General features: G+C 38.1%; 1 protein-coding gene across 1 annotated transcript in view; it reads left to right on the top strand.

Moving 5' to 3' along the window:
* LOC124642177 (Down syndrome cell adhesion molecule-like protein Dscam2) overlaps positions 1-14,936 on the top strand; it is a 76,095-nt gene that overhangs the window by 38,123 nt on the left and 23,036 nt on the right. The window contains exons 18-26 of the mRNA XM_047180489.1: positions 1,314-1,448; positions 2,898-3,050; positions 3,586-3,715; positions 5,773-5,957; positions 9,831-10,010; positions 10,482-10,679; positions 11,049-11,249; positions 13,356-13,516; positions 13,982-14,174. Coding sequence (XP_047036445.1) covers positions 1,314-1,448; positions 2,898-3,050; positions 3,586-3,715; positions 5,773-5,957; positions 9,831-10,010; positions 10,482-10,679; positions 11,049-11,249; positions 13,356-13,516; positions 13,982-14,174 — 1,536 coding nt within the window. The remainder of the gene's footprint in view (positions 1-1,313; positions 1,449-2,897; positions 3,051-3,585; positions 3,716-5,772; positions 5,958-9,830; positions 10,011-10,481; positions 10,680-11,048; positions 11,250-13,355; positions 13,517-13,981; positions 14,175-14,936) is intronic.

Below are 14,936 nucleotides of genomic sequence, written 5' to 3'. Positions count from 1 at the left end.
AATAGAGTTGCATTCAAAATGTACCAAAACAAGTTTATAATTAACATGTAGTTCCTGTAGCTCTTTTGTCGTAGACTAGATATAAAAAAAATGGTACAAAAGTGGATGGCAAGAGAAGGAGAGGAAGACGGAACAAAATATGGATCGATTTTCGAAGACATGGCATGAATAAGAAGGGAGTGAGTAACAGTATGACGAGTGACAGAAAGGAATGGCAACGAAAAACATATTGAGCTAACCCAAAATAAAGTTGGGAACGGGGCAAGAAAAAAAAAGACATTCAACTGCTAACTAGACAACATTGCTACAGTATTTGCAGCCATTTCCAATTTAGACAAAGAGTTATTACAAACATGGAAAACAAAATGACTAGCGGAGTTGCCATAACGGAAAATCTCCTAAGAAAGAAGACCGTGGGGGACGAGGAACGTTATTTTACACGCCTTTACACGCTTCTTTTCACCCGACCATTTTCTGTAATATCAATATGACAGATGACTTAAAGAACCCAAACACCTCGTTCGTTCACTCGTACCTGATCGCTTTGGTGATGTCCACTGTACCTATTTGACCTAGAAGAAGGCGCCTGACCTACCTTATGGTATCTCCACTCATCTTTCCTTCCTCCGTGTTCACCAAACATTTGTCTTTAACTCCTTGCTTATTCCTCAAGTTTTGTCTAATTACTGCGACTGTGTTTTGTTTAACTGGCAAATAACGACTGTTGCATTATGTATGAGTTAAAGATTCGAATGTTTGTGTGTATGTGTGTTCTTAGTCTGTTCTGTTTGTTTGTTATTTATGTTTGTTTCTAGTTTCTGAATATCTGGATATTGTAATGTTAGCGGGTGGGTACTGTCTTTATTTTGGATTTGTATTGAAACTTCGCTGTGTTTTGGCATCATAGGCAGCCGAAGTTTCGTTTCGTATTGACACACGTTCAATTTTATAGATTAAACTTAACAGTGAATTGATATTGAGGATTGCCTTCCTATTTCTAGCTATAAATTAATGTGTATCGAGCATAGCAAAAATATGATAAATAATAATCATGGCGTCTATACCAATTACTATCGGTCACGATATGTCCTTTCTAAAAAGCAGCTACTTAGTACAGATGTAATGCACAAGCATCAGTGCAGACACAGGTGCACTCACTATTCCTTCACTCTCATAGCCTGATCGGACGGCAATCCGACATGATCGAAGAGAGATCAGGTTCAGGACCGACAGCGTTAACATGCTCTGCAATATACGATGTTCCAGGACCCGGCTGCTATAATATAATTAAACCCTCTTCTTTTCTCAACCAGCTCCTGAAGAAGGTCCATCGTCAGTAGAATGTGGGGGCGTAACGTCGACAGCGCTGCGCGTGAGTTGGCAGCCGATACCGCCGCACAAGCAAGCTGGCGCGCTCATTGGTTATACTGTGCTGTATGCTGCTCAGGGTGAGTGAAGCTTCTAGAATGTTCCATCGTCAGTAGAATGTGGGGGCGTGACGTCGACAGCGCTGCGCGTGAGTTGGCAGCCGATACCGCCGCACAAGCAAGCTGGCGCGCTCATTGGTTATACTGTGCTGTATGCTGCTCAGGGTGAGTGAAGCTTCTAGAATGCTTCAGAACTTTCTATGTTCCGAAAGAAATTTATAGGGGAGTTTTTTGCTAAGTAAACGAATTAAAGCTTTGAATTGATGCGATTTGTGGTCAAAGCAAAATTAGTTAATCAGTTCTTTTCTATGAATTATTATTCATATTTGTTTTGTCAGGTCTTTTTTTTGTGCAAATATTTTTTTAAAACTGTTTTATGACAAATAAATAAATAATACCTGTCGAAGATAATAACTTATATTTATAATATTTTATTGTAAAAGTACAGTGTAAAGATAAACTAGTAGTAACTATTCCATGAATTTCGATTGTATAATAAAGTTAGAAATTCGAACAAATGCCACAATAAACTTGTATAAACTAAATAATTCGGTGCAACGTCACGTGAATGTGCAGTGAGATGCGTTTAGTGTGACATGCAACATGGATTTACATATATTACATGTCCAACTGCATCTGTTTTGGCTTCTGAAGTTATTATTATTGAAATATGTACCTTTTGTGCATTTTAGAACAAAACATAATATGGCCTGGTATGGTTGGAAGATGTGTTGCAACAGTACCTATTACAAATATCGGTATTGTAGGCCGATAATTAGGTAGAGTTGTTGTCTGCCTATAACACTTTTAGAACTAAAAAAAACAATACACAAACGCCATTTTACAATTTACCCAAAAATATACAAAAAACTACTATTCTACCAATCTACCACGAGCCAGCTACAAACAAAACACCGACTCTATAAACAAAATTGCCAAAATAACACAGACCACATTGCTATTATTTCCAGTTCGTCACCTGCAAACAAAAACATAATACCTAACTCTACACAAAGCAGTCACCAGTGAACCACGCCGTCTCTATCATTATGTAAATCTACAGGTCGACAATGGATGAACTCTACCTCGCTAATAACACTATACAATAATGTGAAAACACTAAATACATAATGGTTAAGAAATGTGTTGAAAGGAAATAAAATATTTTAATATTAATAATTTTAGGACCACATTGAGAGATATGTCTCTATCATAATATTTTGGTAGCTTAAAAAAACAATTCATAAACAGCATTTCACAATTTACCAAAAAAAACTACTATCCTACCAATCTACCACGCCCCAGCTCTATAAACAAAACACCGACTCTATAAACAAAACTGCCAAAATAACACAGACCACATTGCTATTATTTCCAGTTCGTCACCCGCAAACAAAAACAGAGTACCAAACTCTACACAAAGCAATCACCAGTGAACCACGCCGTCTCTATCATTATGTAAATCTACAGGTCGACAATGGATGAACTCTACCTCACTGGTGACAGAACTACGACTACAGGGACTCTACAAATTTACTAACTACACGGTCAAAGTGGCTGGCTTCTCTAACTATGGATTGGGGCCTTTCTCGTTTCCTATTGTCTGCTCTACGTTGCAAGATGGTAAGTTTTTTAACTCTATGTAGAGTTTTTAGTAGAGTCGTTTTTTTTTTACAATTTTGAAGTTGGTTTTTTGATGAAGTGTTTTGTGGGGGCATAATTATCAGATTCTCGATGAGTAAGATCAGCCTGTAATGGATGATTATGTTATTTTATAGAAAATATTTTTTTCCTATTTACTGTTGGATATTTTTATCAATGTAATATTTACATTTGGGCTTTTATTGTTGCAAATTGGATAAACCCAAAAATATCGAATTCAAATAAAGGTGCTTCCACAAGGCAGATATTTTTCATGGAGCAACGTTTCCAAGAGTTAGTTGGTCAACAATGATATAGATAATCGCAAAAGAAGAAGAATATAATGTTCTTCAACTACCGAATTTTATCAGTATGATGCATTCGGTTGTTCCACAAAAAGTTACTGCATTGTGGATTATTATTAACATCTCAGGACCAACTACCCTGAATTCGCATTTTGCAATAACTACCTCTATACCAATAAGAAAAACAAAATTAACATCAATTTCTTTCTTAGTACCCGAAGCACCAGCAGAGATAAAACTCCTCGCACAATCTTCGACCACCCTCCTCGTGAGCTGGAAGCGGCCTCGACAGCCGAATGGCAGGCTCATGCATTATACTGTGTATTGCAAGCCTACTGCTAAGTATGCATTTTTCTTTATTTTAGGACTATCTTCTGCCCGTGGTTTAACCCAGGTCCCGTGGGAATTACTGCCTGTACCAAGATAAAATAATAATATAGCCTATGTTACTCGGGAAGTGTGTGTTTTTTTTTTTAATTGGTTCAGTAGTTTCGAAACCTTTTGGTTACAAACAAGCAAACAAAATGATCCCTTTCTAATATATCTTGTGTGCTCAGGGCTTAAACTTTGTCAAATGATGCCTAGGTTTCGTTCCGTTCAGATCAGTAGGTAATTTGAGTAATCATATCGCACTACTGGGAATTTGTAGATTTTTTATTATAAAATGTGGTAAAAATATCCAATTAAAATCTACTTTTTGTCGATAAGGCTAAGTAAAATTGAATTACTGAAAAATGAGTTAAAATTAACTTTAAATCACTTTTTGTCGTTTCGGGCAAAAAAATTAAAACTGTTTCAGAGAGCTAACTTTCGCCCACATAATTAATACTCTTCAAATTAATTACGAAGTACAGAAAGTGACTAATTTATTAAAGTTTCCAATTTTTGCTAACGTTGTACAATATTGAATTTGAATTTTGAATTTTCGACTTTAATTTCCAAAGTTGACGAGAATAAATGAAATATTTGAATCCAGTTTTTGTAACGCCTGACACATTTTTTGGGATAGGTTTCCAAGTATAGTTACGAACTGTAACGTTACGCAACTATGACGTTACGCGAGTTGGTGTTTTTTGATCTCCAGTTTCGTATTTGAAAAGTAAGTGTGAAAAAAGGCTTAGTGTAAATAAGAGAAAAAATACAAACGCGTTCGTTTCTAGTAAAACATTTGTTGGTACCATCAAAGTTACCCGAATCTACTAAACCGATGTGGAAAATTCTTTCAACGTTGGGAAACTACACTTAAGAATAAGAATAAGAATAATTTATTGTTTATAAATTACAAGCAATTGTTTTGATTCCTGAAACTTACACTAGGATTCCCTGTGTCGTAAGTTCCAGGCTCATTCGTTGTCACTTTTACAATTCATGTACAGATTTTGAGGTACTAAAGAGGAGACAGGATTTCATACTATACATTATTACACAAATCATATGCTCATCCGTTACAATAAATCACATATAAAGAAAAAACAGAAACAAAAACAGTAAGGGTTGCAGTTCGGTCTTGTAAGAATGTTGCTTATATATAGGTTAATACAAATTTTCCTCGTTGGTCTAGTTGTCGCAAGTGTGGCTGCTGAGCACGAGGTCTCGGGTTCGATTCCCGAGTCGGGCCGAAATCACTTTGTGGGTTTTAGAAGACTTTCACAAAGCAGCCCGAAGCCTGGAAGTTGGTGATTGATTCACCCGTGCATCGGAGAGCACGTAAATGTCGGTCCTGCGCCTGATCTCTTTCCGGTCGTGTCGGATTCCCGTCCCATCGGTCTATGAGAGTGAAGGAATAGGGAGTGCACCTGTGTCTGCGCAAATGCTTGTGCACTATAATATGTCCTGCGCAGTTGGCTAATCTCCTTACATGAGAACAGCCGCCGTAGCCGATAATCGGCTAGGAGGACATCATCATCATCATCAATACAAATTTTATAAATACATAAATATAGTGTAATTAATTTGTGCAATATGAATATGAATAATTGATGTATATATATCAAATAGTGTAACTATGTGCCTATAAAGTCTTCCGTCATCTATTATTCCGTCACTTATCCCGAGTGATTTAGACTATATTTTATCCGGGTGCGAAAAGTTGCTCCCACGAGATGTGGGAAACCGTTGAAAGCAGCTAGTCATAAATATTTTTTGTCATCTATTTATACTAACTTAAGACTATAATATCATTCTAATGCTAGGTCCATTCCACAAGATACAGACTATAAACGTCGTACCACAAAAAACTTAAACGTGTGTTGAACACTTGTCTAAACAAGTGTCAGATTATGACGGTGAAATAAGGTCCGTTTTGCAGCCACAAGTGTTCAACATATGTTTAAGTTTTGTAGTAAGACTGTGTCTACAAATATTGGTACGAAATTAATCTACCTTCTTTTGTCTACCAGTAACGACGGACCACAAGCCATAAGAGTAGACGTTCAAAGCACAGCAGAAGCATATGAGAAGTCTCAAACTCTAGAACTGAAAGGGTTAATCGAAGGTCGACAGTATGACGTGTGGGTGACAGCTAGCACCGCGGTGGGAGAAGGACCAGAAAGCCGAAGGGTTACGAATACCCCTTCGCAAAGAGGTATGTGGTATTGAAAGTTGGTTCTTTAGTACGTTATTGAATTTTAGCTTTGTTTTTTTTATTGATTTTGGTAGTTCGAGTTAAATGTATTATTTATTATAGGGTTGATTGCACCATTTAACTGTAACTATAACTATAACCATCTGATTGCCGCCCATTGGTCAAATACATGACTATGGAGTTTCTTGCCCGTTCTTCTCCATAGGAACATACTTTTGGATTGGGCAACTAGAATCAAGCGTATTTATATTTTGACATTCATAAGGCCAGAATGAAATACGTGACTTGACTTTGACTTTGAAATCGGCGATTTTTGTCGACGGGTTATGGTTTGGTTATCGTTATAGTTAAATGGTGTAACCCGCCCTTATTAATTATTTGCTCTGGAAATATGGTTTGTATTTATTACTACTAAACTAATATAATTAGCGGATTGCGGTCGCTTCCCAAGTGAATTCTATTTGTGGGATTCATCAGAAATCCGATTTATTATTATACTAGCTGTTGCCCGCAACTTCGTCTGCGTGGGCAATATAGAATAGTCAAAATACTACTTATCCCGTAGGTGCATTCTTTCACGTGACAGTATAATTAGGATTAGCACTTAGCAGTCGCATAGATTCATTGATCAAGGTTGTGTTGTGGATGTGACCATTTATCTAAACAAAAGAAGTAAAGTTTGTGACGTTGTGAATATCTCTGGATCTAGTCAGCCAATTTGGGAAATTATTACGTAAGGTGCGTAAGTAATTTTCACAGGAAACAGTTATAATCTATGTCTATATGCTTTGAGTCTGACAAAGCTGTCATTTGTACATTTTCTGCAGCTGCTGCGACTAATCAGAAGCCAGAAAGTCTGTCAGTCTTACCATGGATATCGTCTTGTGTAGTTGACTGGATTGAAGATAGGTAGATAGGTAGTCGCTCCAAGCAAAATATTGGTACTCAAACAGATTCGGTGACTGGAAGCTAACACCAACATAGTTGGGGAATAGCTGGATGGATGATAAAATGAGTCATTATCATCAACAGGCGCATAGGGTAGGATAGTTTCACTACTGGGGAGAAACACTTGTATGACGGGGATTTTCTGTGCACTTACTCACTATGGTAAGGCTGACCCCACATTAGGCGTGCGCGATCCTCGGGCGTGTGAGTAGCGCGGGCGTCGCGAGCGCGCTGCGTGAACGTCGCGTTTTGCTGCCCTGCGGCATGTGTGAAGAGTGCAAGCGACGCGCTCGCGGCGAGTTGCGTTCTTACCCCTTCGCCCGCTATCCCCGCCGCCCGCTAAACGCCTTAGCAGTTAAACGTCAAGGAGAGCGGCGCGTGCGCGCCGCGAGCGCGCTGCAAATGCCGCAGGGCAGCAAAACGCGACGCTCACGCAACGCGCTCGCGACGCACGCGCGGCGCCCGCGCTACTCACACGCCCGAGGATCGCTCACGCCTAATGTGGTGGCCTAAGCCGGGACTCCACCGAAATATTTGCATTAGTTCACGAATAGGCAAAATGAACGTATCTGTGCGAGTCCACTTCATGTGTTCGTACTTGAAACCTGCAGTTTTGCCAAGATTTTCAAAATGTACGCTCGCAATTTGCCATTTCTTGGTGGAGCCAGCAAATCAAAAGAAACATAAGTGTTGTATACTGTGCGTCACTACCGCACACCGGGAAAATTTCGCTATTGCGGAGGACGCTTATATACCATATTTTGTGTCACACGTAAACAGGACGACAGTAAGTATCCACCGAAACACTTTCAAACATCTGATGAACAAACAAATCAGACCTGACTTGGTCACCTGGGGCCAATCAGAGCTCTATGAAGCGATCATACGCTTTGGCTCCTACTGTTATTGTGGTTTCTGAAAATTTAATCACCTCATTCAACGATGAATGTAATTCTGATGGTACTATTAAGAACACTTGCTTAGCGCAGAAGCTGACGTTAGCAGGTCAAGTCTTTTGACTTCTCGAATAGGATACCATTGGTTTTTGTGCAATGCACACCTGCAATGCATTCTGGATTAGGATAGGATATAGGTGGATAGGATTTGTAACAGAATCAAACGTAGTTTTATATAAAAGGTGTTTTTTAGGGTTTTTAGACTTGGCTCGGGTCTTACTGAGACTGTTCGTAATCGTGAACAGTGTATTTGCGATCAGAAGTTGAAAGTTAACATGTCTCTGGTATGCGGCGCGTAATTTGTACGTTTTCAGACGCATAAAGCATTTTACGTGTGTATGGTATTAAATCGAGAAAGCTCCCATTTCTTATCTGCACTTTGTATCTGGGCTTGTTTTTAAAGCTACAGAAGCCTACATTACCTACCTCACGCTTAGCAGCGCTTGCGAGAGATAGATCCTCATTTCTTCTAGGATTAAGTTTACATATTTTGCATCAGAAAAAATAATTAAGGTCTATTTAATACTACTCACTCAAAGTAATTTGTTTTAAGGCCACCACATTAGTGGAAGATAAGCTAAACTATGTTTATGAAAAAATCCTGATATGAACTTCATCTGTAACTTTAAATGATAATTAATTGTTCCACTAAAGTCATCATTTTTGACATAATGTTCAAAAAATAATTTAGATGGCACCGTTTTAAATTTGGCCGAGAACTATTAATTTTCCTTTCATCAAGGTAATAATTATAGTTGGATTTTGATGTGGCACGGCAAACTGACAAACACTATTGAAATGTCTATCGAAAAATTACACTTCGTGTTAAAATATGGTGAATTACGGAAAATACACAACTCCATCTGTTGAAATAATAATCCTCTATAAAGAATGTATGGTAATATTGTCATTTACCACCTCGCTCCTTTGACATATTGATGATGTATTTTATTTACCACAGATGGAGCTACTTTAACCTTGGCTAAACAAAATTTTTTTTTTTTTTTCTTCCGAAGTTACTTATAAAGGTGTGATTTTCTGTGTAAAGATTAATAATAGGCCGATCAACTAATATAAGTACAACATTCAAATGTACAGTTTTGACAAATAGATTGCGTGTCGTAATATTTTACATCTTGAATTCACAAAATTAATCATATCTTTTGATAGAGTGAATCGATTTCGATGAAACAAAAACTAAGTAATACCCCAAGTTACGTAGAGTTTTTGTGTATAAGCATTGTCTGCATTTAATTCGTAGATTTTACGTGAATCGCGAACAAACAAACAGATAAACAGACAAACAGACAAAAATGACAAAAATGATGGAAATGGGTTCTCTTAGTTATCCTTTAACATGCTGGCTATTTTTTTTGTCAATTTCTTCAATGTACAAAAATTACTTTTCTACAGATTTATTATATGTATAGACGTACTTATATATTTTAGCGCTAATATCTAGCAGTAATGAAAAGAACAAAAAGCAATTTGTGTCACAAATCTTCCTGTATGCGATCCACTTTTAAAACAATTCAATTTCACAAAAGTACATTGAACAAACCCAACTTTACTCATACATTCCAACATTTACTTTCACACGAATGAAATTCTCCAACAGAACTATTCTCCAATCACGGAGAACAAAATGACTAGCGGAGATGCCATAACGGGAATTCTCCTAAGAAAGTAGCGCGCCAAAATGCGAGGGACGAGGAACGTTACTGTCTTCGCCCTTTAAGCCTTCTTCGCTCGGGTCCAAGAGCATTTCTTGTCACACCAAAATTCGCTGACAGATGTCTTAAAGAACCCAATCGCCGCGTTACTTTACTCGCAACTGATCATTTTGGTCATGTCCACCGTACGTAACTTGACCTACAAGAAAGCGTCTGACCTACCTGCATCTTCGTTCATCTTTCCTTACTCCATGCACAGAACTGTTCTCTAACATATTCTAAAACTTTGTTCCTAGTCGTGGCCGGAGTTGCTTCTCTGGGTGGAGCAATAACAGTGGCTGTGAGAAACTCCTTGCTTCTCGAATGTAGGAGTGTCGGTTCTCCACCACCAAGGACCGTTTGGTATCACAACCAGAATATTATCACGCACCATCCAAGGTTCACGAGAAATCGAGATGATAGTTTGCTGATTAAAAGTAAGTGGGATATTTTAACCTCAAGTTCTGTAGAAATTATGATGTTTTTGATGTTCTTTAAATTCTTTGTAGGTATTAAAAATATCCTTAATGTGTAATATCAGACTTGAAGATGGTTGGAGCCTCTATGTGCATCTCAGTTGATTTACGGGTAGGTTGCACTATGTAACGGCATATAACGATAACCAAACCATCACTCACAGTCGCAAATTGCCTTCAAATGTTCAAATCGGCGATTTAGCGGCTAGTTATCGATATAGTTACACGGTGCAACCCACCAAATATGAAACCAACCCACCATAAATTTAATGCTTATTGACAAAATAATACTTTTTAGTGTCTACAGCTAAAAACTAATATCCTAACATTGCATCCCTATAAATATTTTCAAATCATTTTCAATTCGAATGTTATTTTTTTTGTCTTTATTACTTGATTTTATCAGCATAATAAGCCCCTTTTTTCTTCTAGGTATAGACCAATCCCTAAGCGGGAACTACACGTGTTTAGCCAAAAACCTCTACGGTTCAGATTCAGTAGTGTTCACAGTTAAAGTCTTACCTCTACCGGACCCTCCGACGTTGAGAGCTACGCCTTATAAGGACTATATTGTGGTTGAGTGGGACGAAATACGGTCCTATGGGAATGATTCCTTCGGATTTGGTATCAGTGAGTATTTGTTTGATTTCTTGTTAATTATTGAGAGTGGTGTATTACTTGATTAAGTTATTTTGTTCTGTTATTTGTGGTAATTGAGGTGGTAAACGGTGTTTTTTGTATTGTTCACAAATTATGTAAATTATTATTGAAGAAATATATTCATATCAATTTAAGTAAACAACCACAATTAAGTATTTGTTATATCACATGACATATTTTTGTGTGCGTCGAATAAATAGGAATAAATATTTTCTGTAAGAATTGAATAAGGAAATAATGAATACCAGCTAAATAAATTGTTGAGTCAAAAGCAAAATCAGAATTACTCTCTATACTTCGTGCACATACTCGTAACTAAAGAATTTATTCCTTGCATAGGTTACAACCTCACATGGAGAGAAAACGACGGACTCTGGCAAGAAGCATGGCCGGTGTCGCGAGAGAACCGACTCCCTGGTGTACAGTCGCACACACTAGCCGGCCTCAAGTGTGGCACTAAGTACTCTATCCGAGTGACCGCCACCGACAGTGTCGGCACTTCTGCTCCGGCGCATATTGATGTCACTACATTAGGTGGAGGTAAGTTCAACAGTCACACTAGCCGGCCTCAAGTGTGGCTCTAAGTACTCTATCCGAGTGACCGCCACTGACAGCGTCGGTACTTCTGCTCCCGCGCATATTGATGTCACTACGTTGGGTGGAGGTGAGTACAAAAGTGATCTATTATAAAGACTCCCTGGAGTACAGTCGTACACACTAGCCGGCCTCAAGTGTGGCACTAGGTACTTTATCCGAGTGACCGCCACTGACAGCGTTGGCACTTCTGCTCCGGCGCATATTGATGTCACTACTTTGGGAGGAGGTTAGTAGAAATGAGCCTTTATTTTTTTTTTACATACCACATCAATGGCAATTCGGCACGTGATAGATCGGATGCAGGACCGACATTTATGTGCTTTCACGGGGGTATCACCACCAACTTCTAGACTTCGGGCTGGTTAATGAAAGTTACTTCAGATCTCAAAGTGATTTTGGCCCGATTCTGAAATCGAACCTGAAACCCCGGGCATAACAATCGTACTATGCAACTACTAGATCAACGAAGATATAACTGAATAAACCAAAATCATTGAATACATTTTAAATATTGGACCATACTGTCACATTTCCAAGTTCTCGAGCGAATTGAACCGTGAATTGAGATTATAACAAGCAAATACACAATAGAAAACCGTATTCGAAGTCTGCTCTCTAGATTTCTAAGCCCAATAAACACGACGTTACATAATGATACGTTATTATGGCACATAAACTAAAGTAAATAGCTATATAGAGGGTATCATCTTTGAGTAATATTCGTACGTGCTAATCGGCTGGTCAGAGAAATTAGGCCGGGCCTATGTACGGTCCTATATCAATATAATGTAAATACGTGATTTGGAACTGCGTGTGTGAGGACCAGTGTTTTTGGAGTTTTTTGTCAATGTGCTAGATCTGAGATTTTTTGTTTTAAAAATGAAAATCAATGTAATGCAAAATTTACTCTTTCATCGCAAAGATTTTTAGCGTCTTTTGAAATAATAATATTATAAAGCTGAAGAGTGATTGTGTGTTTGTTTCAACAACGAATCTCAGGAACTACTCGTCCGTTTAGAATAAATCTTTCACAAGCTTCTCGGTGAAAAGGGCTATAGTTTAGCCTAGCACGGAAATATTTTTTCCGGGACCTCGAGAAACAGCGACTTTTCAATATACTTGTACACAATAAATAAATAGTCGGAGTATTATTTATTCCTAAAGATACACTTCCATAACAAAGATTTTAGTGACAATAAAAAAGGCAATCATTCCTAAACAAAAGACCAACCGCGAAATTCATTCAATATGTTTTTATTAGTCACTAAATCTAATAGTAACCTTGGTATGTCTGCCAAAACATATACTCACAAAGTCCTTGACCGTACGACTATCTATCTATCTATCTAGTTTTATATATTCCTATCTCGTATGTTATCGTACCGCGGTTGATAGAAAGCCTTCCCAAAAGACTTTCAATATTGGACTTCAATATTTTATTTCCACATAAACTTTTGTTACGGCTGAACGCGGATCACAAGTTATATAAGTAGTCTATAGTAGCTTGGTCTTATTCGTTTTTGATATACTGATCAGTGTTCTTCCAAAGCAAGTTAATAATTAAGCTCTCTTGAATAAGATTTAACGCTAAAACTATTTCGCAAGTCATAGTGATTTAGTAGTTAATGCATTATATAGTCCCTCAAGTAAGAGTGTGTGGGTTCAATTCTGAGCCAGGCAAGTACCAATGAGTTTTAAATACTTTCCGAGTATATTGCCAATGACTTACCATCATCGTCATCGTTGGCAGCCTTATTAATGATCCCTTTGTAGGGCACAGGTCTCTTCTCATACGGAGAAAGAATTAACGTTAATTACGCTTGCTTTGAATGATTGGCGAATTATGACTTTTAAGTCCTTGTTTTATCTAAGATCCTCCAAGATATATTTACTTATAATGTAATTATTTAGAAAAAATACATTAGTACTTGCCTGACCTGGAACTGAACTCGCACACTGAAGATAGTGTTTTACCCACTAGGACACCAACACATACTTTACCCATTCGAAATTTATGCTTCCTTTAACATCTGGTCTTTCTCCACACAGCCCCCGTATCACCACCTTCGACGGACTGGCTATGGAGCAATGCGACTCATATCTACATACAACTCAGTGGATGGGATGACAGCGGCTGTGACGTCACCAGGTGGGAGGTCGACTATCGACTGCTGGGCTCCAATCTTTGGCAACGAGCGGAGAATAAGGCGGTGAGTTCTTTTGGGTTATGTTATCCTGGTAGCATTTTTTGGGCAACATACTTTTTACAAGTATATCTATCTACATACATATTTATTTATATTGGTCATGTAAAAACCACCAATAATTACATAGGTACATGGACTTTATTAATCCCTAATTAAAAATGTAAATTACCTTGAGATTCTGAGTTAAAAAATAATAGTTATTTTATACAAATGAAACCTGCAGTAGATTTTTTTCTTAGGCGCTAGCGGAGAACCCCTAAAAAAATGAAAACATAATGTAATATGCTTATGCTTCGAAAACTCCTATGTACTTAGCTGTCTTCAGAAAGTTATGCATATCTATGCATTTAATATGTGCAAAAAAACTCTTTATCTACTCACTTAGAATAAGCTCTGCTGATTCGTACATTTAATCTCCTTTAGAAAGAACTGCCTAATACTCTTCTTAATCGACTTCTTCTCTCCTAGCCCATGGATTTAAATCTCGGCTGGAGCTACATAGAAGGCCACTACCAGGCCCCACCACTTCGCTCCATGCCAACATCTTACGCAGTCGGATCTCTCGCTCCCGCAAACTGGTACCAGCTAAGAGTGACTGCGATCAACGATGCTGGCACTGCTTCTACTGTTTATACTTATGCCACCAAGACTTTGGATGGAGGTAAGTTCACCTTTCGTATATAATTTTTGTGCTTGAATTTTGTTACTTTTTATTATACATATTAGTGAAGGTTATCTGGCTTATAAAGTCTGACATTAGCCTTAATAAGGGGTGTCGGGTTGCCCGGGTGAATAGGTTGTGGAGATCAGATAGACAGTCACTCCATGTAAAACATTATTTCTTGGCTGCATACAGTTAGACTGGAAGCCGATCCCAACATAGGTGGAAAAAGGCTAAGCAGGTAAAGAATATTGGAGATTTAATATTTAAAAAGTATAAAGTGATAACTTTTTGTTTGACTCCATAAACCTAGATTATTTGCAATGCTCTTGGCGTTACGGGGTATACTAGGAAGCGAGGTAAAGCGAGGCAAAGTAAATAGCCCGCTCTGAGCTACATACCGCACTTCTGTAAACTAACGGACTTTAGATACAGCATTATACTACCTATACAATTGTTATGCCTGAAAGCCTAGCTCCAGCATTGTCGGGAAAAGGCTAGGCAGATGATGTTAACATGGCATACCTGGAGAAACGACAAAGTTCCAATAGCGTTCTAATCGGGACAACTCCATCATTAATCCCTCAGGACCAATAATAGCAAGTTTGCTCGTCTGCAATTAAAGACTTAGTAGTTGTGTAATCTGCGAACGCAAGCCATTCTGGTCTCCAAGCTTTAGAGTTACAAAGTCATATTACTAGAATATCGACATACAACGGTCATATTGTGCCTTCTTTGTTTGAAGTAACAAGATTTTAAGGA

This window comes from Helicoverpa zea, chromosome 24 (assembly GCF_022581195.2).
Source record: "Helicoverpa zea isolate HzStark_Cry1AcR chromosome 24, ilHelZeax1.1, whole genome shotgun sequence".
Classification (NCBI taxonomy): Eukaryota; Metazoa; Arthropoda; class Insecta; order Lepidoptera; family Noctuidae; genus Helicoverpa; species Helicoverpa zea.
Note: the sequence above shows the minus strand (reverse complement) of the source record. Positions and strands in the feature narration are given on the sequence as shown.